Source organism: Rhinichthys klamathensis, unplaced genomic scaffold, assembly GCF_029890125.1.
Source record: "Rhinichthys klamathensis goyatoka isolate OS25496 unplaced genomic scaffold, OSU_Roscu_1.1 h1tg000208l_1, whole genome shotgun sequence".
NCBI classification, from domain to species: Eukaryota; Metazoa; Chordata; class Actinopteri; order Cypriniformes; family Leuciscidae; genus Rhinichthys; species Rhinichthys klamathensis.
Window position 1 is genome coordinate 740488 of NW_026606733.1, and position 27921 is coordinate 768408.

Below are 27921 nucleotides of genomic sequence, written 5' to 3' on the forward strand. Positions count from 1 at the left end.
TAACTAAAGTAAAATGTGTTTTTTAATGGAATATTTCATCCTAAAATGTAAATTCTGTCATCATTTAGACTTTTTAGTTCTATCGAGAGAAAAAAAACGAGTTCCATTGGTGCAGATTCCATGTTGGGCTACTCGTAAATCAAATTATGAAAGTGCTGAATAAACCTTGAAATTAGAAGTGATTTTCCTCAGAGTTAACGGGAGACAATATGACTTTTTTCATTCGCAAAGAACAAACAATTGCAGTGTAAGTAACTCACTCAATCCAATAAACTGATTCTTCAATATAAAGTAAACCTCACAAAAGTGCTTAATGGAGTAATCAGGTTCAAAGGACATTCAATGATTATATCATAAATAAAAAGTAGTCTATATGACTTGTGCACTATATTCCAAGCCATTCAATAACTTTATGTGAGAAACAGACCAAAATAAGTCGTTATTCACAGATAATCTTCACTTGACTGATGAGGTCACTATGACTCTCAAAAATCTCCTGTTGTGTTCCATTGATTTGGTTTATGGGTTTAGAATACATTTTTTGGGTAAACTATCCCTTTAAGTAGTTATAAACATACACTACACCTGCATTTCAGTGGTTTTGGTGACTTAAGAAGAGAATATTTCATTAAAGCTTGACGTGTTTCAGAAAGCTAACCGCTAAAATTTGTAAAACTGTAAAAATTGCACATGAAAATCCATTAGGGTTTGTGCAGATATCAATACCAGTGTATTTAGGTATCAGTGTAAAGCTCTACTTTCTCATTTTTACATCTCCTGTAGCTACAGATTTTGTTTGTCCAGCCCCAGGGGGGAACGTGTTTTTCACGGGGTGGTAAGAGGAAGACCACGCTTGTGGCCACCATGACATGCCATATGGAATGAGTGTAGTAGTAGTTGCTATCTGTCTGTGCGAAGACGTACACACACACTCCAATCAGTGCAGATACAATGCCTGGGAGCAGGAACAACACCCAGCGACGCCATAATGGAGGGTAACAATGACGACGTTTCACACCTCGATAAACCTGTTGGGTAACACAAATGAACAGGACAGGAAATATTTCAAAATTGCTGTGACAAGTGAACTTGAGTGCTTCATGCCAGGTTCAGACTACACAATACTTGCATGGTCGTAAGAATCGAATTTTATCTCGTAGTGTGTCATTGACGAATAGGAGCACAGAAGCTCTTCCATACACAGCTTTCAAACATGGCGAAACGAAAGAGGGACGATGGTATTGGTGCTGCTAGGTAGAATTATGCAATGGAGGAAAGCTATGTGGAGCTATGGCTACGATACTCCTGACTTTATGATGTGTTCTTGAGGGACTACAACGACAGAGTGAAAAACATGATAAATGCTGGTGAACGATAGCGGAAGTGCTTTAGCAACCCGGTGAGTACTGGAATGAGCATCAAGCTAACACGCCGCTTCAGTAGCCAATCTTTTTCAATGAACCAAAAACTTCCTCCCCAGTCCGAAAAAGACAATCTATTGAAATGAATCTCAGAAATCCGACATCAGAAGCATGAGAACATTAACAATGGATGGCCTACATTCAATACAGATTCATTCAAGGCTTCACAGTCTTCAGTGTGTTTACTGTTTTTTTTACCATTGTTCGTTTTTGCTCTTGTTTCCAGAAGTCAGTCGCTAGTTCCGCCTTCTCGGTGAAGCACGTCATCACAGACGGCAAACGATGATTGGTCGGGAAGCAAAGTGTAGTCTGACATGTTTCTTGTCCATGACACGACAAGAATTTAGGCGACAAAAAAAAAAATCGCATAATCTGACACTATTGTAACAGACAAAAATATTGTGTAGTTTGAACCCGGCATTAGTAAAATCATTTAATTGAGACATACTGTCAAGATCCTTTTAAAGTTGAATCTGGTAGGATTTGTGTAAAATAAAAACTCTAACAAATTCAAAGCACAGAACATTTTTTATTAAACTGGTAAGCATAAGTTGGGAGTAGGTCAGTTATTTATTTATTTTTTACAAAAATACTTTTAAATAATTTAATTATATCAAACAACAGAAACCTGTATCTGGTTCATTTTTGAATATATTTGGACTATCATTCAAAATACTTTAAAAAAAAAGTATTTTCTGCTCACCAAGGCTGCATTTATTTGATCAAAAATACCATGAAACAGTAATATTGTGAAATACTATTACAATTTAAAAGAACGGTTTTCTTTTTGAATATATTTAGCTGAATTTTCAGCATCATTCCTCCAGTCTTCAGTGTCACATGATCCTTCAGAAATCATTCTAATATGCTGATTTGCTGCTCAAGAAATATTTCTTATTTTTGATCAATGTTGAAAACAGTTGGGCTGCTTAATATTTTTATGGAAACCATGATACTTTTGATGAATAGAAATTTTAAAGGGATAGTTCACAAAATTATGTCATCATATACTTGCCCTCAAGTTGTTTCAAACCTGTATTAATTTATTTCTTCTGCTGAACACAAAGGAAGATATTTAGAAGAATGTCAGTAACCAAACAGTTAACTGGACCCATTGACTTCCATAGTACGAAAAAAAAAAATACTATGGAAGTCAATGGGTCCAGTTCACTGTTTGGTTACTGACATTCTTCAAAATATCTTCCTTTGTGTTCAGCAGAAGAAAGAAATTCATACAGGTTTGAAACAACTTGAGGGTAAGTATATGATGACAGAATTTTCATTTTGAAGTGAACTATCCCTTTAAAAGAACAGCATTGATTTGAAATAGAAATCTTATATAATATTATAAATTATAATATTTACAGTCACTTTTGATCAATGTACTATGAATACCTGCTGAAGGTATTACTTTCTTAAAAAATAAAAATCGTAAAAAACAATACTTTGCAGTAATGGAAAAGTTAAGCTCACCCAGGAAGTGACCATAATGACCAAAGCAACGAGGACAGGGCCTAGAAGGTTCCACAACCCCCTGCGGTCCAACTGCATCGCCATGGAAATGACAAGAGTGCCCGCCATAAACAATAGCTGCAATGCAAGAACATTTGAAGCTATTAAAACTGACATGCAATAATAATACCTGAAGTTTTATTAAGTAAATAATTACTGATTAAAGTGTTATGAATATCCATGATAAAGGGGTCATCAAGAACTTGTTCTTTTTAGAAAAATCTTTTTCAATGTAAACAGTTCCAGAGCCAAAAACTTCCTCCCCAGTCCGAAAAAGACAATCGATTGAAATGAATCTCAGAAACGGATTGAAATCTGACATCAGAAGCATGAGAACATTGACAATGGATGGCCTACATTCAATACAGATTCATTCAAGGCTTCACAGTCTTGGGTGGGTGTGTTTACTGACAGTAAGAAAGTGAAAATTGTCATGAAAAGCTAACTTACAAAAAATCCTTGACTAACAGGGGGGGGGGTTGTTGGTGACCCCTTAAAAAAAGTGTATTATGTTTATTTATCAGTTGATCAATGACTTTATCTTCAAATTTATACATATAATAAAATGATTAATTCAATTCAACATGATTATAAAGTGATTTTAATTGTTTCAGAGTAACTATGTACTTGGTATCCACTATCACAATACTTCCTTTAAAGAACAGGTAGGTCTCTAGTTAAACATGCTATGCTATTTAAAGACCATTCCAATTATTACATCATAATTGACAAGGTGACACTTTCATGATTTAAACTAGTGAATATACATGGGAGTATGTGTGTACCATTTTATTGTTATAAATGGCAGCATGCAACAGTTTCAGTTTTAAATAATTAACAGTCAAATAACAGACTGAAATAACAGTCATTCAATAATTTTTCAAACTTTTTAAAAATGTAAACTTACAACTTAAAAAATATGAATATTTACAATAATAATTTCTGAATACATCTTTCTATTGTTGTATTCTAATAATTATTTAGTTATTGTGTCAGAAGAAATACAAATATTTTCTGCAGATTGTTTATCAGACACTTAAACAGTTGTATTATACTGCTCAATCTCAACTTATCAGAGATGCTGTAAACTTTCCACCAATGACAAGACTCCAACACCATCTACCATGACTCCGCCCCGACCCACCAATGTTATTGTGACAAATCATAATCCACATTTTTAACAAGAATAATGACTATTATCTATAAAAATAATGCTACACACAAAAATAGTACTTACATATTTTATTGGCTCCTGAAGCCGTGCCATGCACACAATGGTCACCCACACTGACACGACGGATCCCAAGAAATCACAGAACTGGAGGGTGTCGTAGTCCATGATACACATCACAGTCACACCGGGCTGATCACACGCATGATAAAACTGCAAAACACACAATCATTATGACTACAAAATACACAATGTGCATTCTGGAATGACAGAACAATGGATTGATGGATGGTAGACAGAACAATAGTTAGATAGCTAGAACGATAGAATGATAAAATGACATAACGATAAACAGACAGAAAGAAAAACAGATACACAGATAGAACAAGACAGACAGATGATAGACAGACAGACAGACAGACAGGCAGACAGATAGACTAGAAACACATAGATAGATAGAAACACACCGTGGAGAAAAACATGGTAAAGAAGTAGATGGCGGCCTCGATGAGGTATCCTCTGTAAAGCGCCACGATGATGGGCGGGATGAAGAAAAGGTTACTAAAGGTGAGGAGCAGAGCTGCTGCCATCTGTCGAGAGAACGACTGCGCAGTCACTCCATCCGTACAGCCCCATCCCTGCCAACCTGTCAACAGCAAACAACACAAGCAAGAACCAATGCCACAACTCAGTACTCAATTCATGTTCATGGCCAGCTGTTGGTGTGTTTGTGTGTGTGTATGCTTACCTGCTTTGCACACACATGCGCCATAGAGGTAGCTGTTCGTGCGTAGCAGTCTGCACTCTCCGTACGGCCCACAGTCGTCAATGCACGCGCTCACACTCACAGACACACTCACTATAGCTGATGCGTTACTGCAGTCAACACTGGAAAGTCAACACAGGAGAGTGTTCAGAACATGATTTGGTCTCACTTTATATTAGGTGTCTATGTACTTATGTCAAAAAATGTATTTGTTAGGTGCAATGCACTTTTTGTGTTCATGTTTTGCGAAACTTTTGCTGTTATTGAGGTGGGATACGGTTAGGGACAGGTTTGGTTAGGTTTAAAGGTGGGTTAAGTTGTAAGGTGTGTGTAAATATATAACATTAATTACATCCAGGTATTACATAGTACAATGTAAAAACATGCATGTACACAATAAGATGCCAAGATGTTCCTGGTCTTACTGTGGACAATTCATCAGTGCACATTATTCCAAAGAAAAAAATGTGTGTCTTTGTCATTGTCTATATTAATGATCTTATAATAGATTAATCTAATTATTAAATGAAGTCCAGCCTATTTTTTGTTTTGTTTAACATTCTGTTTCTCTTGGAAAAATGGAAGTAAACTAGATTGCAAATGATGTTTCATCTAATCTAAAGTTTAATCTCATGACCATCATGTTAAGACACCAAGAACCAACATGTCTATGTCAAGCAGTATATTATATTTCTATAGAATGGCTTCCAGTAATCACACATCTTACCTGTCATTGCACACGGTCTGGAGGCTGAGGTACCACACTGCTGCATCTGGGAATGGGATCCTCAACAGTGCGTTCGATTCATTGCTGCTCACGCTCAGAGAATAGCCCTGTGCAAACCCTAGATGCATACAAACACAAACACACACAGATTCAAATGTGACATGCGGGAGAATGTTAAGCATGTACTCCATTAAGCACAGATTTGAATGTGTGACTAACCTGTGGCACAAGTCTGGCTGCGGTTTACATGAAGTACGGGAGCAAAAGGTGTGAGACATGCTTTGACACGAGCAAATCCACCAACCAGAGAACTCTATGCCACAAACACAAGAGTTATGTTACAAATGTTGAATCTATATTACAATACAATATAAATCACAAATACACACTGATGTAAGTTTAATATTTTTAAATAGATCATGAGGCATTATTAATATCACAATGGTTGTGGTGAATATGTGGTGCTCAATTGAAATAAGTCATGAGAGGCTGTACCTAACAGTGATTTTACCACAGCTAAAGGAAAACAGTAGGTACGAGGCAAAGTGGACAGCTCAGCCAATTAATATATATTAATTTTACAATAATCCAATTTTTTTTTTGTACATTAATTAATTTTTCGTTACTTTGATTAGCAGTCATATATTATTATTATTTATTCTATTATCTGTTCTCATGAAAAAAAAATATTTTTAATTCCATTCAGTTCAAAATAATAACTAAAAATAATACTATATATATTAATATGTTTGGGATTTTGTGTATATATATATATATATATATATATATATATATAGGAATTAATGCTTATTTTCAACAAGGATGAATTACATTCATCAAGTACCAGTAAAGACATTTATAATGTTACAAAATAATTCAAATAAATGCTAATCAAATGCTTTTGAACTTTCTATTGCTCAAATAATCCTGGAAAAAAATGTATCCTGGGTTTCCAAAAAAATATTGAGCAGCACAACTTCTCAACATTGATAAAAATAAGAAATATTTCTTGAGCAGCAAATCAGCATATTAGAATGATTTCTGAAGGATCATGTGACACTGAAGACTGGAGTAATGATGCTGAAAATTCAGCTTTGCCGTCACAGGAATAAATTACATTTTAAAATATTGGAATAGAAAGGTTATTTTACATTGTAATAATATTTCACAAAATAAAACGAAATAAACAAATATGAAAATAATGAAATAAATGCTGCTTTAGTTTTAGCACAAGAGACTTCTTTCCACAACATTGAGAAATCTCATTGACCGCAAACTTTTGATTGTTGATTGATTGATTATATTACATGCTTACAGTGTTCAAGTTGAGCTGTACAACAAATGTGCCGCCACTATCACTAGAAGAGTGCTCAAGTGTGAGCACAGTTGGAAGGTCAGAGGTCACGCTGAGGTTGCTGTTGGAAACGGTGAAGCGTAGTGATAGCACATCCTGTTCGTCTCTGAACACTGAAGGGCTTCTCATGCACACTGGCTCAGAGGTGTTAGCAAGGACGCCCGGTTGGTCTCTCGTGGAAACGGAAGTGTTACTGAGGGCACCTGAGCTGTTGCTTTGTGGAGCAATGATGGTACGTATAAAGGCTGAGGTGTTGAAATCTGAAGAGACGCTCAAAGGTTTACATCCCACTGTGTGTATGAAGTGAGAGAGGATGGAAAGAGATTTAAGAGTCAAGCAAAAACTAGCAAAGAAGTGTTCTAGTCAAATAAAAGTGATAGGTAAACAGACCTGTGACATTGGCAGAGATGTTGAAATCTATTGTCGTGTTTGGTTGACTAGACTCAACCATAACCAGCAACCAGGTGTTCCACGGGGGAATGAGGACCGATGCGAAGCAGCTCTCTAACCCTGAACAGTTCTGTTTCACTTCTGAGCCCTGCTTCAAAGTGCTGGAGCCTACGGTGATTGACAGCCCGCAATCATTTCCCAGCATTACAGAACAGTTCAAGATGAAAACATCCAACCTGGAGGAGAACTCTGGAACAAAGACCCTACACAGACAAGATACATACAAATAGTTTACATTTCAACAAAAACAAACACTAATAATTACATTAATGCATTGATAATAACAAGAAATGCTTCACCACCAGATCAGCATATTAGAATGATTTCTGAAGGATCATGTGACACTGCTTTGCCATCACAGGAATGAATTACATTTTATATAAAATTGTTAAGTTAAAACAGTTATTTTGAATTGTATATTTTAAAATAATAATTAAATAATAATTCACAATATTACTGCTTACTGTATTTTTGATCAAATAAATGCAGAATTTGTGAGCACATAAGAGTTGAACTTGAATATAATCTACTGAACACACACATACATGAACACAGAACATACTTAAACAGAGCTGGAGCTGAAGTTAGTGTTTGATAGAGAGGAATGTTGTATTGCAGGATGGGCAGGTCAGCAGCTCTTCTCAAAAACATCTGTGCCTGGAATAAGTATGAGCAAGATGGCAGACCCTAAAACAGAAAGTAACAAACAACATACTGCAGTAAGGCTTTATGCTTTTGTTTCATTAAATAAACACACAATAAATAGTTCATACTTTATTAAATTATAATTCTTCCGGCAAGCAATGTAGTTCTTCAAAAAACACACCTGTTGCTCTATCTTGCCGTCATCTTTAGGCAGGTGAGCAGCAAGGAACCAGTCACCAGGTTTGGGGTGCGTCACATTGAACAGTGTCACACTGACGCTCTGTCCACTGGGAACGGTCAGAGTCAAGTTGTGAGCAAGAGAGACTGATGTGGCGTTCGGAAAGGCTGTTTGTATGGGGTTGATGACCGGGGGAGCTCCTGCTCTAAAGTGCCTGTTCATGTGCATTAGATGGACAAAAGTCAATGTTAAGCAAAAAAAAAAAATGGTGTCTACTTTAATAACCAACTAGTGTACAGTACTCTCTCTGAGCAGTGTTGCCAAGAATTGGGCTACTTTTACACTGTAGCAATTAGGCTGGTTTTGTTACCTTTGGCCTTTGGGGCAACTTGGGGTTAAAGACTCCATGAAATCGTTTGACACCATTTTCTTTCCTTGATTGGAGCATTTTAGCTGCTAAAAGTTTGTTTTCTCCTCTTTTATAAGTACATTAGTAGCCTATATTAGTGACATTTTCTGACATCTGTATGTGTTCTTTTCAGTTTTGGAGCTGAAGGTCTCCTGGTATTAATACAGTACACAATAATCTTGGCCCCTCAGTTAGAGTTCTCAGGAGACTCTATCTTCTGTATACAGTTTCAAAGAAAGAGATCATTCTCAGAGGTACAAAAGCATAAGTGCACATTAAAATATCACTATTGTCATTAGAATACTGATAAACAATTAGAAACATTAAAACCCACACCAGATATTTAACATCATGTTTTCAAATGTGAATTCAACGGTTACCACAGTAACATAATCTTTGCCAAAAATACCATAGCAACTACATCTATTATTGCAACTGTAAAACTCTGTTATTATCTTATTATGGGATTTCAGGATTTTTCTGTCATTTTTTTCCCACAGTGTTGAGTAATACCAAGTTCTCTATGAAATGTACTACAGTTTTAAATTTATAACATCCACTTTGGTGTCTGGAGGAAAATATGTTGTTTACCGTGGTAACGCTTCTATAAGATTGTTTCCATATCCATAGTGAACCATTAAAAAAAACCCCACATGTTTACGGTCATATTTTCAGCATACATACACAGTGATGTTTTGGTTGCCACAGCTCAGCCCGGATCCCCGTGAGACCGTGAGCAGCCACCGCACGAGCACCGCATCTTCCGACACCCTGAAGTGATGGAGCCGAACGTTCCCGAACCAGCTGTATTTGGACAACCTCTGAGGCGTTTTAGAGTAGAACTCGTTCAAGTAAGTGAGATCTAGGAGCAGAGCATGACGTCATGATGGCGTCAGAAGTAAACACTCACAATTTGTGTGATAGGCGAGATTGCGTTATTCTCTTCTAACTTTTATATTTAATGCCTTGTTTAGGTATAGGTGTAAGTATAAGCATGCTATGAGCATGGTCGGCGTCCGATGATCATTCTAAACGATGAAATATATTTACGAAAATGCCTGTTTTGTGACATTGGATGAGGACAAAAACCTGGTTAGTTTACATTTTGCACATTTAGTGAAACTTCCGTTTTATTTAAATGCTTGAAAGACGATAATGGTCAAATCGAAGTCATCAATTAACAAAAAAAAACGGTTGTAATAAAATACTGCAAATATAAGAGATCTCAAGCGCTCCAAATACTCACCGTCAGCAATACAGCCAGCGATAACACACAGTAAAAGGCACAGTGCAGAATACTTTTCCATTTTTTTTTTTTCAGTTTAGATTCTCCTGTCAGCCCATTGTCGTGTTCTTTAGATGTCTAAGGACTGTTTTGAACATGTTACTTCCTGGTTCGTCGGCCTACATGCAGAACTTCCTCTTCGCCGCTGTTGAAGGATTTGGTCATAAATATTACTTAGGTTTCGTGTCGTTCTTCCCATTGGGTGGCAGTTCCTGTCAATTAATATCCATAAGCACATACCATCTTAATATTCATAAGATAAGCCTGCGCTGCAGAATGATTGCTAGACGCTAGAAAGTGTACCAAGCAACGTCATCAGGACTTGTTCTTAATATTCATGAGCCAATCCTTCTCCATAGTGGGATTCGTCAATTCCATAGAGACAGCATTAACCCAATTTTTTTTTTTTTTTTTTTTTAAAGATGTATATTTATTTTAAACCATATTTTAAATTGATTTTTAAAAGTATTTGAAACATTCAAATGTTTATGTTTGGAATAGGCTACAGCAAAAAAAAAAAAAAAAAAAAAATAGGTCAATATATTAGAGAGATCATTTCAGTCAATACTGCAGCAACTTGTAGATTATGTAGATTTTTTATATTTTGTTCTCTCTGTGCGTGCCTGTACTGAGACGATCATCCACCAGATTTTTTTATCATCCACCATATTTATGAGTCATAAACACAGTCTATAAGAAACAACAACAACAGCAGTGCCATCTGCTGGTCAAGGCCTGATACTTGCTTGTGTTCCTTATCGTGTAGTGCACACACATAGAGATGTATCTCAGAACCATAGACTGTAAAAAATCTCAGAACTAGATATTTATTATTGAACACTAGCAGCGTGTGCTGCTCACCAGCCCGTGCATGTATATGACTCATTCCCGGTAACCACAGAACAAGGTGGCCCTCTAGTGGAGTCAATATTACACCACAAAATGCACCACATCCAAAATGGACCACAATACTGTTATGAAGAAAGGCACAGAAAAAAAATGGCAGTTGAAAAGTAACCTCATTTTTTATTAATCAATAAAACATTACAATTGAATGCATTAAATAAACATTTAATGCATATTTCCTGCCAATTCTTACAGATGGTCAAACTGATAAGAAAAAAAGAAAATCTTATTTTGACTATATGAAATTTAAAAAAATACATGGCAGACTCATACATTCTAGCAAACATTCCTTGTATTAAGATTCTGATTATCTTTTAGGATATAACTTTTAGGATATAACTTTATAAAATCACAAGTGACAAAGAATATATAAAATATGTAATGTTATAATTGCAGTTTTTCTTAATCGCTTTGGCACATTTTCGAAAAAAAACTTTCTCTAAACTGTAAATACAATTGTCTCAACTGTTTGCTGGAACATCAGAACTCTATTGCATGTCTGCAAAATATAGTAACTCACCCAAAACATTTAATTCTGCTTCAAAACCTATGTCAGTAAATTGGCCAATGCCACCAAAATTAATGTTTTTGTCATCATGTGAGCCACAAAAGGTTTAGATGTTTCACTAGGGAAATATTTGTTATGTTCAATTTTCATGGTTTCCCCTAACACCATCACACATTCTTACATATCTTTCTATTGCTCTTTCACGACAAACTGAATTTTCAGTTTACATGATGCAACAATAAAATGTACTGAATTTATAAAAATGTTGTATACGTAGGGTTGTGACTTTCCATGTTTCAAAAATGGTAGTGATTGTGGGCAAACTCAAACTTGATTGGTTGATTGATTAGATTATGATTCCTATTTCATTACAAACATTGCATATTTATGGCATATTTATGATGCCTGACTGACAGATTGTGATAAATGAATGGGACATTTTGCATGTGATGATGGCTCACACGATGGACGAATGTTTAGAAGTTGTAAAGAGTTTGACAGTTTCACTGAGAATCAACTCATCAGTTTTGATCGACAAGCATGTGCATTTAGTCATTGTGCAAATTGTAGACAATTGTATACTCTTTTGCCAAAACACATGCAGTTTGCCTAAATAAATAAGAAATTCAAATCTGATGTGAACGAGAAACTAATTGTTCAGAGATCTGAACTTATTGTTTTGAGAAAAAATTATCTGAGCCAAAACAATTGAGAAAACTGTAATTTGTTGTTTTTTTATTTACATTCAGTGTTCTAAATCAACACAGTGTTCATTAGTTTTTTTTAAATGTATTATTATCATTCATTATATTCCAGGATACAAAAAGAACATCTTGGTATAATAATAATCTTGGTATAATAATGTCAAAGGGAGGGAGGGATGGACGGATGGACGGATGGATGGACGGATGGATTGATGGAAAGACAGACCGACAGACAGACAGACAGACAGACAGACAGATAGATAGATAGATAGATAGATAGATAGATAGATAGATAGATAGATAGATAGATAGATAGATAGATAGATAGATAGATAGATAGATAGATAGATAGATAGATAGATAGATAGATAGATAGATAGATAGATAGATGATTTTTTGCATTATTACACCATGATGCAATATTTTATTTTTGATAGAATAACAGCAGGACACTTCTAAATCTTGTAATCACGGTGTCTGACGGATGGTTAAGCCATTACATGTTGTCTCACCGACCTGAAGCTGCAGTGAAGTGTTCTTGTTCTCTGACATATGTTAGTCCAGATGCCATGCTCTCTGCTGCTGGTCATTAGCCCTTCTATTGCCCTGTGTCCGGCTCATATTCACTCATGCTGAGCACACACACTCTCTCTAGCTCTTTCTGTAATGTTTCACACACACACACACACACACACACACACACACACACACACACACACACACACACACACACACACACACACACACACACACACACACACACACACACACACACACACACACACACACACACACACGTTTTGTGGGGACTCTCAATAAACGTAATGATTTAACCTACCCCTAAACCTACCCACACAGAAAAGTTTCTGCTATTTAAGATTTTCAAAAAAGATCATTATTTATGATTTATAAGCTTGTTTCCTCATGGGGGCCAAAATAAAATTCCCCACAAGGACAAAAATGACTGGTAATGCCCTATGGGGAAATTTGGTCTACATAATGGAATTGCAGCAGGACCACACACACACACACACACAAACACACACCTGCCCATACTTCAACTTTTATATTTCTTCTCCCGCCTTGACTGTTTATCTGGCACTGAAAAAAGCATTTTGTTAAACTATTTATTTTGCACATTTTACACTATTTTCACTATTATAAACATACTTTTATATATTTAAATTACACTACATGTTTGACTAACTTGACTGAACTATTTCTTATGACCTTAAAAAGATGTAATTCTTGAAATAGTTATCCAAATATAATTGGTTATATCCTTCAAATAGACCTATAATTTGACATTAATTTCATTGTATTTTATTTTCATTTTAGTGTAGTTTATAAAAAAAAATCCACCGCATAATTCTCATATTTTTTTCTATTTTCATATATTTTATTAGCTTTTATTTATACAATACAGGGGAAACCATACTAGTTGTCATATTTTTTACTCATTTATTTTTGAAAGTCAGTTTCTATGAACAGAAAATATATGCTTTATGACATTGGAATTAAAAAAAATAAAATGTTTGAAACAAAAACGCTGGTGAAAACACAATTGTCTCATTATTAACTTTGACATAATCCTTGTGACAACAAGCCCCGGTCTTCTTTTTAATTTTAAACTTAAACTTTAATTTTAAACTATAACAGCCTTTTTAACTAACAACTTTTTTTTGTAATTCATTCTCTGTTTTCTTTCTCTGGAATTTGCAGGGAAAAAATTGCCAATAATTACTGCTGCATGTTGTGCTTTTGATAAATAAACTTTGATTGTACACATTACTTAGCCTAGAAGGTCAAACGCACGTCGCACAGATCAAAGTAGCGTAATGCGGGTCATTTGGCTTGCTTGTCTTTTTAATGGGGTTTTATAAAGGGGCTCATTCAAAAGTCAAAACGGCGTAAGATGCGATTTCACGCCTTTTTAGGTTCAGCCATAAGTGTCCAGCAGCTCGCGATAACAGCTGTGTGTTCGTGCGTCTGTGTGTGTGCGCTGAGGTGAACGGACACTTGAGTGTCCCCCGGCAAACAGCGGCCGCAGCGCGCGCCAGTGTCCGCTCGTCTCTCCGGTTGCTGGGCGCCAAGACAAACTCGCGCTGTGTTTGAGCAGAACACTATTACACACGCGCGCGTAAATATTTGCTCAGAAAACAGACTCCCCACGAGCGATGGGTATAAATGAGCAAACCGATAATTATCCATAACGCGAAACGGACGGCAAGACTTCACGAGCGACATCCATCCAGCATTACACGGTAGAGATACTCACTCCACAAACATTTTCTGTAATAAATGAACTAACGAAAAAAAAACTTTCTTTCTTTCTTTCTTTCTTTCTTTCTTTCTTTCTTTCTTTCTTTCTTTCTTTCTTTCTTTCTTTCTTTCTTTCTTTCTTTCTTTCTTTCTTTCTTTCTTTCTTTCTTTCTTTCTTTCTTTCCTGTTTAAAGGCTACAGTAATTTTAAATATACAAAATTAAATAGAATAAAAAACAGTGAAAAAATGTCACAGTTTAGATATTCTTACAGTTTATTAATTGCAAAACTGAAATTGTACAAATTACATTATAAATGTGACAGCTTTCCCCAATCTAGCATTTATAAAAAAAAAAAAAAATAGGCTATAGGCTACTCTTGTTCAGAGAAGTTAATTAAAAAACAGTTTATATTGTGTACACACACACACACACACGAGTATATAGCCTAACTGTACTGTTGCACATTTATATCAGCATTTTATACAATTTATTAATCAGCCTATAATTTCTGCTGCATAAATAATAATGGCTTTCTTTCTCTTTCTTTCTTTCTTTCTTTCTTTCTTTCTTTCTTTCTTTCTTTCTTTCTTTCTTTCTTTCTTTCTTTCTTTCTTTCTTTCTTTCTTTCTTTCTTTGCTTATCTCTTCTGCTTATTTATGTTATCTTTTCCTGTATATAATTTAAAATGTAGAATTAATAGAAATAAAAAAACAGATTAGTATTCGCACAGTTTATTAATTGCAAAGCTGTTGGCCAAAACTATGTTTATAGGAAATATAATACATTACATTATAAGTACATTATAAATGTGACAACTTTCCCTAATCTGGCATTTATAAACAAATATACTCTTGTTCTGAGAAAACAGTTTATAAATAATACAGTAGCCTATATCAAATTTTCTTCATAGGATGGCAGCAAGTGTTATCAGGACACTGAATAATTTGGGTTTCGCAAAACCCTTCCCTCCCTGCTTCTTTCCTACTGAGGATGAGGAGGAGACTGAAGAGGAATACGAAGAGGAGCTGAGAGAGGACAGTCTGGAGGAGGAAGAGGATGGAGTCGCCAGTGAGTCTCAAGAGGAAGAGCCGTGGAGTTTTGATCCCTCCCCCAATAACGCTGAGATGACCAACCGGCTCCTGCGGTTCGCTGAGCTCATCAGCAACGATGTCCAGCGATACTTTGGCCGAAGCCAAGACCCTGATGCCTGTGATATTTATGCAGAGAGACCGTGTCCAAAAGTCGGGGGCCGCCAGCGATACTATGCTGACTTCATCAAAGTAGCATCATCAGGGCAGGCCGAGGAGCCTGAGTCCCTCGGGCCCCTCGCAGAGCTCTTTCAAGATGCTCAAAGGAAAGGCCAGGGTTTGCCCATGAGCCAACGGTGTCTGCCGGTCAGCTTCTGGACGGAGCCTTTCCCACACCAACTCGATGTGTTAAGTGATACCAACACGCAAGAGAACTCGCTCAGTGTGATGGACACTTCAGAGAGCTCCGTCAGCATCAGCATGTTCAGTAACACGAGTGTTTGCACCATGACCAGCTCCAGTGTCTCAGGGACTCTCAGCAGCTCCAGCACGCTAGACTTCAGTGATTTACTCGCTCACTGGGCCGTGGACAGAGAGAATCCCACTGAGTTTAACTGTGACTACACGCTATCATAAACAATCATTTTTCCAGTCATATCACTGCAAAATATCATTTATATTTCAATGCTTTCAATGCGAAAAGCTTTTCTTTCTGTATGTTTGCCTTGTTTTCTGGTAAAAAAAAAAAAAAGATAAAGAAAACCTGCTCAAGATACTTTTCTTTCTTTTCTTTTTTAATACCAAATAGTAATTTGCTATTTGGAATATCAAGTGTACTTTGTTATGATCCATTAAAAAAAATTCAATTGTTAAATATAACATATTTATTTTATTTTATGCTATTTTATGCTATTTTTGGCAGTGTAACTGTATTAAATGTTTAATAACTGTATTACATTTGTGATTTCAGTTTAAAATACTACTCACTACATTTTCTGGATCATTCTTTGCTCTAGTTTGCTTTCATGTATAAAACTACTGGTGTGCATCTTGAGACAAAACAATGGCACTGACATTTTTAATATACATTTTAGTCTGGGACATGTCTGTGAAACCGGGGTCATGAACTAATTTTTATCTAATTTTTAAAAAATGTATAAAAACTACAGTATATAGACATGAAAATGACATGTGAAATGAAAATTAAAGTGAAAAAATAACATATAAAAATAAAATCTAATTCAAAATATTAGCAAAAACTATAGTAGCCATCAGTGACACTAAATTAACACTGCAGTCGATTAGTGTAGAAAATATAATTGACCAATACTGCAATCAACCAATCAGAATAAAGTATTCCAGACAGCCATGTACTAATGACACTCACATTCATTATTATTCGAACAATAGAATAATGCCAGTGACAAAGCGTTATAGTAAACTGGTTTCAACACATTTCCTGGTGATAATGATCTGAATCTGATCAATATACTACATGCACAAAACAAAATAAACTAAAAGTCTGTCTGTTTTTGTCCACATAAACACAGGCCCTTATGCTGAATAAATGAGGTACTGTTAATGCAAGTTTAATGAGTGCCAAATCCCACTTCTATCTGTGTTTACAATGTAGGAGTGAACATTAGTGCATGTCCGCTCTATATTCATCATTAGTAATAGTACATGTGTGTCTTCAACACTGTGCTCTGAGTGCTTACGTGTACTGAACATGGGCTACTCACTAGTGAACGTGGCACGTGGGCAGAAAGGTCAGATATGGACACGTGGTTTGGTCACACATTGATTGGAAATAGTTGAACTTCCATGAATGCACTTGTTTTGTCAATGAAAATAATTTAACATGAGACAATATTTATTATTTTGATTTTGGACTGTATGTATATATATATGTAGTCAAAAGACATGCATGTAAATGAAAGCAGTTTTTATCTACTAGCTCATCTGTTCAATAATTGGTTAAGATGAAGCAAGCAAAAAAAAGAAAGCTATGTTAACTGAAATGAATTTCTATACGTTATTATATTTGCCTGTAATCTAATGCTAATTTCCAACGGCACACTGTCATGGCACATGTGAAGTGGCCAGTAAGACCAGTAGATTTGCACCACGCAGGCTTTTCAATGATTCGTCAGCGTCAGTGTTCTCTTATCAGCGCCTCAAGACCAGACAGCAGCATTTTACAGCTCATTTCAGCACTTTTACTACAGGTCCGCTGAACTGACTGACCATGAGGCTTCTACACATTCTGGGGTTCACCCTCTTGCTCTGCGGCCTGTGTGTGAGGGCAGAGGATGAAAAGACTGAGGACAACGTTGAAGAAAAAGGAAACAACGGGGAAGAAAAAGTTGAGGAAGGCACTGAAAATGATGCAGAACCAGAGAAACAAGAAAAGACAGATAAAATTACAGAAGAAAACGACGTTTTGGTGCTTCATAGTGTCAACTTCGACAGAGCGCTCAGTGAGAACAAGTTCCTGCTTGTGGAATTTTGTAAGTATGACTTTCCATATGAACATTAATGTACTTAAAAAATGCTCATTTTGATCTTATTAACGCAAGAAAACAATTGGCCATGAATGAAGGAATTTTAACTGCAATGTGTGTTCAAAATGAGAAGAAAAAAGTGTCCCTTTCACTCAAAAAGATGTAGTTGCATGCCTTTAAACTGTCCTATCCACGAGCAGCACAAGAAAAGTTCAAAGATTGCTAATGTTTGTTTGACACATCCTCCATCAGGAGCGCACCTGTTATTTCTCCCACACTTGAAAGACTGGCCATTTATGCAAATTTTACAACACTGTATTGTGTATTATCCTATTATTGCAGTAAAATGTTAAAGTAGAAGGTGAACATTTTTTTCAATTATGAATGCTAACTGTTACATTTATGAAAATGCAATTTGCAACTTACGTTCTAGCACATAACTAACATGGAAAGCGAAAGTATATGGTCTAGTTTTCACACTTTATACTCTTGTAATGTTTCTTTAACAATTTCAGCATATATATAGTATTTACCACCATTCAAAAGTTTGGGGTCGGTAAGACTTTGTAATGTTTTTGAAAGAAGTATCTTATAGGCATATTTATTTGATAAAAATACAGTAAGAACAGTAATTCTTTGATGAATAGAGTGCTCAAAAAGAAACCAAAAACTTTTTTACATCTGAAACTTACATGTCTCAAAACCTTACTGCGGGACAACATCCAAGTGTGACAACTAGCCCCGGTGTGCTTTATATGAAGGTAGATGTAGGTATCAACCTTGCACTTTCTTTCAAAACAAAAAAAGATGCTCCATGGTGTGGTCACTGCCGCAGTCTGGAGCCCATTTATGCTGAAGTGGCTGGACTGCTGAAAAATGGTTCATCTGATGTACGGCTGGCTAAAGTGGATGCCTCAGAAGAGAAAGAACTTGCCAACGAGTTTGCTGTGGGTGGTTTTCCCACACTTAAATTCTTCAAAGATGGCAACAGGCAAAATGTCACCGATTTTTCTGGTAATGTATTTATTTGTTTAGTGTGTTCGCATGCATGATTTTATATTCATAGAGTGTGAAGAAGCTTATAGGCATTATTATGTGATTTGAAAAGGAAAGCGAACTGTAAAAGGAATCACGATGTGGCTGGAGAGGCACACAGGCCCCAGTGCTGCTGTTCTCAATGATGTGAAGAGTGCAGAGGCTCTGCTGGATGCAAATGAGGTGGTTGTGGTTGGATTCTTCCAGGTAAATTATCTTTTCTTTGCATAAAAATAACTGACTTTTACGATGTGACAATGCCTTATAATTTGGGTGCAGTATACTGTATAAAAAACAGATGACACTCTCTATTCACAACAAACGATTTATCAGATTTATTAGAATTGTTTTAAATGTAATTGAATTTACTCTCTCTGTCTATTCAAGGATTTGGAAGGAGATAAGGCAAAGACATTCTATGATGTAACTTTAATAGCAGTGGACTTTATCTTTGGCATCACAAGCAACCCAGACATCTTCAATAAGTATAATGTAAAGAGTGACTCAATGGTGCTCTTCAAGAAGGTAATCCCATGCTTCTACAGCACTACATTTTGTGATTGGTAGACAAACTACTATTGGTGGGTATTTGAATTAATCCCAGCGATTCAAAACTTTTACATTTGTTTTCTAAAAAAAGATTCCTTCACGGATTCATTCTCCAGGTAACATTGCAACAATTGAATCTTTTTGTGTGTTATGAGTGAGTCATTGAATAATCCATCTAACCGATTTGCTAAAAACACGAGTCGACGGAAACAATTGAATCTTTTGTGTGTTATGAGTGAGTCATTGAATAATCCATCTAACCGATTTGCTAAAAACACGAGTCGACGGAAACAATTGAATCTTTTGTGTGTTATGAGTGAGTCATTGAATAATCCATCTAACCGATTTGCTAAAAACACGATTCAACGGAAACAATTGAATCTTTTGTGTGTTATGAGTGAGTCATTGAATAATCCATCTAACCGATTTGCTAAAAACACGATTTTATGGAAACAATTGAATCTTTTGTGTGTTATGAGTGAGTCATTGAATAATCCATCCAACCGATTTGCTAAAAACACGATTCAACGGAAACAATTGAATCTTTTGTGTGTTATGAGTGAGTCATTGAATAATCCATCTAACCGATTTGCTAAAAACACGATTCGACGGAAACAATTGAATCTTTTGTGTGTTATGAGTGAGTCATTGAATAATCCATCTAACCGATTTGCTAAAAACACGAGTCGATGGAAAAAATTTAATCTTTTGTGTGTTGTGAGTGAGTCATTGAATAATCTATCTAACCGATTTGCTAAAAACACGAGTCGATGGAAAAAATTGAATCTTTTGTGTGTTATGAGTGAGTCATTGAATAATTAATCTAACCGATTTGCTAAAAACATGGGTCGACGGAAATAATTGAATCTTTTGTGTTTTATGAGTGAGTCATTGAATAATCTATCTAACCGATTTGCTAAAAACACGAGTCGATGGAAAAAATTTAATCTTTTGTGTGTTATGAGTGAGTCATTGAATAATTAATCTAACCGATTTGCTAAAAACATGGGTCGACGGAAATAATTGAATCTTTTGTGTGTTATGAGTGAGTCATTGAATAATTAATCTAACCGATTTGCTAAAAACATGGGTCGACGGAAATAATTGAATCTTTTGTGTGTTATGAGTGAGTCATTGAATAATCCATCTAACCGATTTGCTAAAAACACGAGTCGACGGAAACAATTGAATCTTTTGTGTGTTATGAGTGAGTCATTGAATAATCCATCTAACCGATTTGCTAAAAACACGAGTCGACGGAAACAATTGAATCTTTTGTGTGTTATGAGTGAGTCATTGAATAATCCATCCAACCGATTTGCTAAAAACACGATTCAATGGAAACAATTGAATCTTTTGTGTGTTATGAGTGAGTCATTGAATAATCCATCTAACCGATTTGCTAAAAACACGATTCAATGGAAACAATTGAATCTTTTGTGTGTTATGAGTGAGTCATTGAATAATCCATCTAACCGATTTGCTAAAAACACGATTCGACGGAAACAATTGAATCTTTTGTGTGTTATGAGTGAGTCATTGAATAATCCATCTAACCGATTTGCTAAAAACACGATTCAACGGAAACAATTGAATCTTTTGTGTGTTATGAGTGAGTCATTGAATAATCCATCTAACCGATTTGCTAAAAACACGAGTCGATGGAAAAAATTTAATCTTTTGTGTTATGAGTGAGTCATTGAATAATCTATCTAACCGATTTGCTAAAAACACGAGTCGATGGAAAAAATTGAATCTTTTGTGTGTTATGAGTGAGTCATTGAATAATTAATCTAACCGATTTGCTAAAAACATGGGTCGACGGAAATAATTGAATCTTTTGTGTTTTATGAGTGAGTCATTGAATAATCTATCTAACCGATTTGCTAAAAACACGAGTCGATGGAAAAAATTGAATCTTTTGTGTGTTATGAGTGAGTCATTGAATAATTAATCTAACCGATTTGCTAAAAACATGGGTCGACGGAAATAATTGAATCTTTTGTGTGTTATGAGTGAGTCATTGAATAATTAATCTAACCGATTTGCTAAAAACATGGGTCGATGGAAACAATTTGAAGCTTTTGTGTTATGAGTGAGTCATTAAATAATTCATCTAATCGATTCGCTAAAAACACAAGTTGACGGAAACAATTGAATCTTTTTGTGTGTTGTGTGTGTCATTGAATAATTCATCTAACCGATTCTCTAAAAACACGAGTCGACGGAAACAATTGAATCTTTTTGTGTGTTATGTGCGAGTTATTGAATAATTAATCTAACCGATTTGCTAAAAACATGGGTTGACGGAAATAATTGAATCTTTTGTTTGTTATGAGTGAGTCATTGAATAATCCATCTAACCGATTTGCTAAAAACACGAGTCGATGGAAAAAATTTAATCTTTTGTGTGTTATGAGTGAGTCATTAAATAATTCATCTAACACATTCGCTAAAAACACGAGTCGATGGAAATAATTGAATCTTTTGTGTGTTATAATTGAGTCATTGAATAATTCATCTAACACATTCGCTAAAAACATGAGTCGACGGAAATAATTGAATCTTTTTTGTGTTATGTTTGAGTCATTGAATAATTAATCTGACCGATTTGCTAAAAACATGGGTTGATGGAAACAATTTGAATCTTTTGTGTTATGAGTGAGTCATTAAATAATTAATCTAACCGATTCTCTAAAAACACGAGTCGACGGAAACAATTGAATCTTTTTGTGTGTTATGTGTGAGTCATTGAATAATTAATCTAACCAATTTGCCTAAAACACGAGTCGACAGAAACAAGCCTCAACATCCTTTTATCAAAATTTGCTTGATTACAAATCTAATAAACAGAGCAATTCCAATCCATCGGTGCTCGGGCTCTAACAAGAGACTCACAAAAGAATGTTTAATACCATACTTAAGCCTTTTTAATTATGTATGGTCATCTGTCATTTTTGCACAATCCACTTTCTATGACCAAGATTGACCTACATGACAAACTTATGACAAGACCTTCATTCAGTGTTGCTCTGAGTCTAGTTCAGGCATGAAACATCAGCGGAGGGGGCGTTTTCATTCAGTTAGTCCAACCAATGAAATGCATCTTTTCTGCCCACACTCAAAAGCTATTGGTTCATGTTATACTCAGTCACTGAAGGCAGTAAAAGCCGCACACTTGAGACTTCAGTAAATGAAATATCTATACAGCATGTGCATAAAAGTGTAAGATTTGTGCACTTAAAAGATTCATTTAAAAACACAGATTCGTTCACAAGCCAAACATAACTTTCTTGTGTAATAAAAAGAAAAATAATGTAATTAATTCAATTAATTCAGTTTGGCTATGTTCAACTATATCTCTCAACATGTCCTTTTTTTTGTATATGTTCCAGTTTGATGAAAAGCGGGCAGACATGCCACTCTCCGAGGAAAAGCTAGACAAAGGGGATCTGATTTCATTCATCCATTCTAAAAGTATGAAACTTGTCATTCCATTTAATGAAGAGGTAACACTTTAAAATTAATTTGATAAACTGACCAATGAACAACCAAAAATATATAAAATGTGTGCATGAATCAAAAAATAATTTATGATATAATCACTATTTTTGTTTTCTTTGTATTTATATTATCTTTCTGCAGAACGCTGATCACATTTTTAGCTCTAAGGTCCGTAATCATATGCTACTATTCATTAATACAACTGTGGAATCCCAGAATGCACTGCTCGAAGATTTTAGAGATGTTGCCAGTGAGTTTAAGGAAAAAGTAAGTTTACGTAACTAAATTGTAACTAAATAAGGAATAAACATTAATGTTAAATATAACATCACATGATTTCTTTTCAGAATCAAGATTCATATTTGTTTTTCAGAGAGCCATTTCAAATCTTGTCATGCTCACAGTCTCTGTGTGTGTGTGTAGGTGCTTTTCATCACGTTAGATGTTACATCTGACAAAGCGGATCATGTGCTGAAGTATTTCAGTATCTCTGAAAATGATGTTCCTATTATTCGCCTGATCAACACTGAGAAAGTGGTGACATACGCAATGGAAGGATCAACCATCAACAAAGACACGCTGAGAACATTTTGCCAGGGTGTTCTGGATGGTACTGTGAAGGTGTGTAATGCAGCATTATTGAATATTGATCAAGTTTCTAAATCTGCCTACTAAAAAACAATCTACACTTTATTCTAGCCCTTTTTGAAGACTCAAGAAATTCCTGAGGACTGGGACAAGAATCCGGTTAAAGTTCTTGTAGGGAAGAACTTTAATGAAGTGGCTTTCGATGAGACTAAGAACGTCTTTGTGGAATTTTGTAAGTTGTTTTTATTTATTTTTTTATGCTTTATTTACAACAAATAGCATGTACAAGGGTTACTTTTATATTAAATCAGAAGGGAATTTGGTAAGTTAGTTCTTCTTAGGCTCAAATATAAAAGTATTTAAAGCTGCAGTCCGTAACTTTTTTGGGTTAAAAATTATCCAAAATAAATTTTGGACCAAGTACATAACCAGCCAGTGTTCAAAACTATCTGCTTACCTTAGCTCGATTCAAACTGGTAAGCTTGTAATAATGTTTTTAATTTTTTCCTGGATTTCCGCGGGAGATTTGAGCATGTCTTTGCGTCATTACGTCACATCTGTACACATAAAGAAGGAGTCTCGGCTAGTAGGCTATAGTGCGTGTGAGGATGCTGGAGGTTTATAGCCTTTTCTCACAGCACTTGATATAATTAAACTTTTCAATTTGAAGGCGGATCCAGAAAGGTTCAAACGACAATCACCAGTGACAACAGATTCCCCCGAGATTCAAAAAGAGACTGCAACCGGCCCATGCGAAAACAAGGATAAATATCAGTGCATTAAATGTAGTCACGCAATGCTGATGTTGTTAACATTAACAATTTGAGAACAAAGTATAATTTGCACGGTTTGACGTGATATGATAAGCGATTATTAGATTTAATCAGCGTGATTTACAGTGAATGCCAGTATCCACACCAGTGCGGTGACTGACAGCCGCACATTCTCCTCAAAACATAGGATTCATCCGTGCTGTGCCATGCCGAGGCACAACCCACGTAAAGTTGATAATTCCGTGAATAACTGCAATTGCAGATTTCGAACAGAGATGGCGTCATAGAGGAACAACTACGGACTGCAGCTCTTTTTAACTTGCAACGACTTCTCTTCCTTGATGCCGTGTTTACTGAATGAATAAATGAATGACTGAATGAGGCATTTATATAGCGCTTTCATATGTACTACACCCAAAGTGCTTTATAATCATATCAGGGGATCTCTCCTCAACCACCACCAGTGTGCAGCATCCACTTGGATGATGCGATGGCAGCCACAGTACAACGGTGCCAGTGCGCTCACCAAACACCAGCTAGGTGGAGAGGAGAGAGAGTGATAGAGCCGATTCAATGGATTTGGATTATTAGGAGGCCATGATTGGCAAGGGCCAATGGGTGGAATGTGGCCAGGACACCGGGGTTACACCCCTAAGCCCCGTTCACACTACACGCGACTTTGTCGCTGCAAGTCGTCAGTCGCTGGCGATGAGGTCGCTAGTGGGCGTTCCCACTACTGGTTGCCTAGTAATGTTTGTGAGTGTCATTCACGGATGTTACTCTATGTTAGACAACAAATACGTTTTCTTGCCGCTACAAACAAATATTTTGGAAGGAAAAGTCTAAATATAAATGGAATCAGTACATAAAATGCATAATATTAAAGATGAATGAGAAACAGTGAGTGCTCTTTGCCATCGTGGCTATTTAACTGCAGAAAACGGGCAAATACCGGTCTATCTGGGTTCCCGAAACCATTCAGGCATGGAGTCAGTACGGTGAATACCACTGTATGTACACGGAGATATATCATAAATAATAGGACAGTTTCTGACTGCTAAAACGACCTTTTCGTTCAACTTGCCTCGGTCAGACTCAGCACTGAAGAGTGACGCGCTCCACTGACTTCACTCCTATTGGTTGTTGCTCCCGAAAGTCGCTCTGCATTTGCATAAAGTTAAACAGATCTCAACTTTGTCGCGTCGTCAGACACGCCCCATCTAGTCGCCAACGGTCGCCCGCTCACCATTGAAATGAATGGTATCGGGTCGCTTAGTCGCGTGTAGTGTGAACGGGGCTCTACTCTTTTACGAGAAGTGCCATGGGATTTTTAATGACCGCAGAGAGTCAGGACCTTGGTTTTACGTCTCATCCGAAGGACGGTGCTCTTTTGACAGTATAGTGTCCCCATCACTACACTGGGGTGTTAGGACCCACACAGACCACAGGGGGAGCACCCCCTACTGGCCTCACTAACACCTCTTCCAGCAGCAACCTGGTTTTCTCAGGAGGTCTCATCCAGGTACTGGCCAGGCTCAGCCCTGCTTAGCTTCAATGGACAACCAGTCTTGGGCTACAGGGTGATATGGCTGCTGGCCATCATTACTGCCGTGAGGGTGGGACAACCTGTCACTCACATGAGATTGACCAAAAGCAAATCCCAACAGTCCAACGATCCAATCAATTCCCCATAGACAAAATCAAGTATCGAGAAGTCGTTTTACTCAGATATAGCTTACATCACAACAGGGAAGAAAAGACTATCGCAATTTCCATTTCAGCCGACTTTATCATTGTGTCATTCTCACAGATGCTCCATGGTGTGGTCACTGTCAGCAGCTGGTTCCTGTGTGGGATGCATTGGGAGAGAAGTACAAAGACCATGAGGACTTAATAATTGCAAAAATGGATGCCACAGAAAACGATGTGGAAGATGTCATTATACAGGGATTTCCCACCATTAAATATTTTCCTGCTGGGACTGAAAAGAAGGTTCGCAACAACACACACACTCTAAAGCCTGTTACCTATAAGTGTCTTGGTAGTGGGACACTTGGCGCTCTTTTTATTGCCTTTATCACATATTTTAGTTATCATCATAAATTAGGTATCATTAAAAACACTCAAAATTCATCCCGTGAAAACCGTTTTGAAATTGGACTGCATCACCATTGAAATGGTATTTTAAAACCTTTTAGTGGATTCCATTTTTGTGATATCAACTTCAAATTTGGTTAGACCTATGGCTTTGATTTGTCTAGAAAATTTGGGGTAGGCCTACGTTTACACAACAACGATGTACTAAAAACTGAAAAGTTTTGACAAAGCTGTGAAAATAATCCACGTTCAACTTCACACGGATCCGTGAAAATGACTAAAAACGCTGTAGTATGCATGCTAGGCCAGTAGTTGGCGATGTCTCTTCGCAAAGAAACACTACCCGCCTACTGAACACATACTAATGTGCATGCGCATGAAGTCACTATTTTCAAAAACTTGCAATTTGAAACCGTTTTCAAAACACTGTTGATGTGTAAATGAATGGCCAAAACGCATAAAAATATTTCCATTTTCAGTTGAAAACTGTACACAGATTTACGTAAAGGCCCCCTTAGAGTCCAAATCATTTTGTAAAATATATATTATGTATAAAATACATTTTAGAATTTTTAGCATTTTAATTCTGTACATTTGTTTTGCAGTTAACTTAAATTTATAAGTTTAAATTTATGCGCCCAAATATATATTATAAACAGACATCAAATGATAGGCCTATGTTGTTGTTTTTCCTTATGTTATTATGTGTAACTAAGAGTGAGAATGGCAGCACTAAAAAAATGCTTTTAAAATACTTTTTAAAATCAGATTGTTGACTATGATGGAAATAGAGATTTGGAAACATTCTCAAAGTTCCTGGATAATGGAGGAGTGTTACCAGAAGAAGAGAGCAAAAATGAGGACAATGATGATGATGAGGATGATGATGAGGATGAAGATGAGGTCAGTCAAAAGCCAACAGATGGATTGATTATTTAGCCTGATATTAGGTGCAAAAAAAAAAAAAAAAAAAAAACCTTATTTGAGTAATATAGTTGGTGTTTTTCTTTCTGCTTTTCAGGTGTCGGATGAATCGATAGAAGAGTCACCAAAATCTAACAATGAAACAAGCAAAGATGAGCTGTAAAGACAACGCATAAATCAAATCCTTTGTACTGCACCAGATCAGTGTGAGATTTATGCAACATGAGACAAATGTGTTTTATCAGATTAATGTCATTTTCTCTGCACTGGACCATAACAACAAACTACATACCTGACTAATTTGAATAAAAATAGCTTAACATTTAAAGGTTTTATTCATGGTCCTGGTGGTCTATAATTTATTTCTGTCTGGTATGGGATCAGTTAGACACTATCAGTGTCAGTATTGTAAGACAGAGGTTAGAACTATAGGCTGTGAGGGGTAAATGTAGAAGGTGGAGAACAGTTGCAGAAATGAGAGCTCAATCAGAGAATAGCCTACACTTAATGTCTCTAATCAGTCCAGAAAGTATTTCCAAAATAATACATAAAGTAATTCCAAACTGGGGAAAAAAGCCAAAACAGAGTCTAAAATAAAATAATAATAAGGGCAACGAAA

At 36.1% G+C, this 27921-nt stretch overlaps 3 protein-coding genes across 3 annotated transcripts; 2 read left to right on the plus strand and 1 right to left on the minus strand.

The window, feature by feature from the left end:
• Nucleotides 1-527: 527 nt before the first annotated feature.
• On the minus strand, nt 528-10022 carry pgap6 (post-glycosylphosphatidylinositol attachment to proteins 6). The gene is made up of 13 exons (XM_056263577.1): nt 9880-10022; nt 9318-9495; nt 8228-8438; nt 7964-8088; nt 7342-7604; nt 6913-7241; nt 5817-5910; nt 5598-5715; nt 4853-4992; nt 4572-4750; nt 4171-4317; nt 2895-3011; nt 528-1028 (listed from the first exon to the last, which is right to left on the minus strand). Exons 1-13 carry the CDS (start codon nt 9938-9940, stop codon nt 735-737), a joined length of 2256 nt encoding a protein of 751 aa, XP_056119552.1. The 5' UTR covers nt 9941-10022; the 3' UTR covers nt 528-734.
• Nucleotides 10023-13995: 3973 nt separating this feature from the next.
• Nucleotides 13996-15973, plus strand: LOC130096903 (protein PERCC1). Its single transcript, XM_056263593.1, has 2 exons — nt 13996-14300; nt 15211-15973. The coding sequence occupies exons 1-2, from the start codon at nt 14224-14226 to the stop codon at nt 15962-15964; spliced, it is 831 nt and encodes a 276-aa protein (XP_056119568.1). The 5' UTR covers nt 13996-14223; the 3' UTR covers nt 15965-15973.
• A 1523-nt stretch (nt 15974-17496) lies between these two features.
• Nucleotides 17497-27496, plus strand: pdia2 (protein disulfide isomerase family A, member 2). The gene is made up of 11 exons (XM_056263594.1): nt 17497-17838; nt 18640-18846; nt 18941-19074; nt 19255-19392; nt 22812-22925; nt 23062-23187; nt 23344-23541; nt 23620-23740; nt 26092-26273; nt 27147-27281; nt 27400-27496. Exons 1-11 carry the CDS (start codon nt 17577-17579, stop codon nt 27463-27465), a joined length of 1683 nt encoding a protein of 560 aa, XP_056119569.1. The 5' UTR covers nt 17497-17576; the 3' UTR covers nt 27466-27496.
• The last annotated feature ends 425 nt before the right edge of the window (nt 27497-27921 follow it).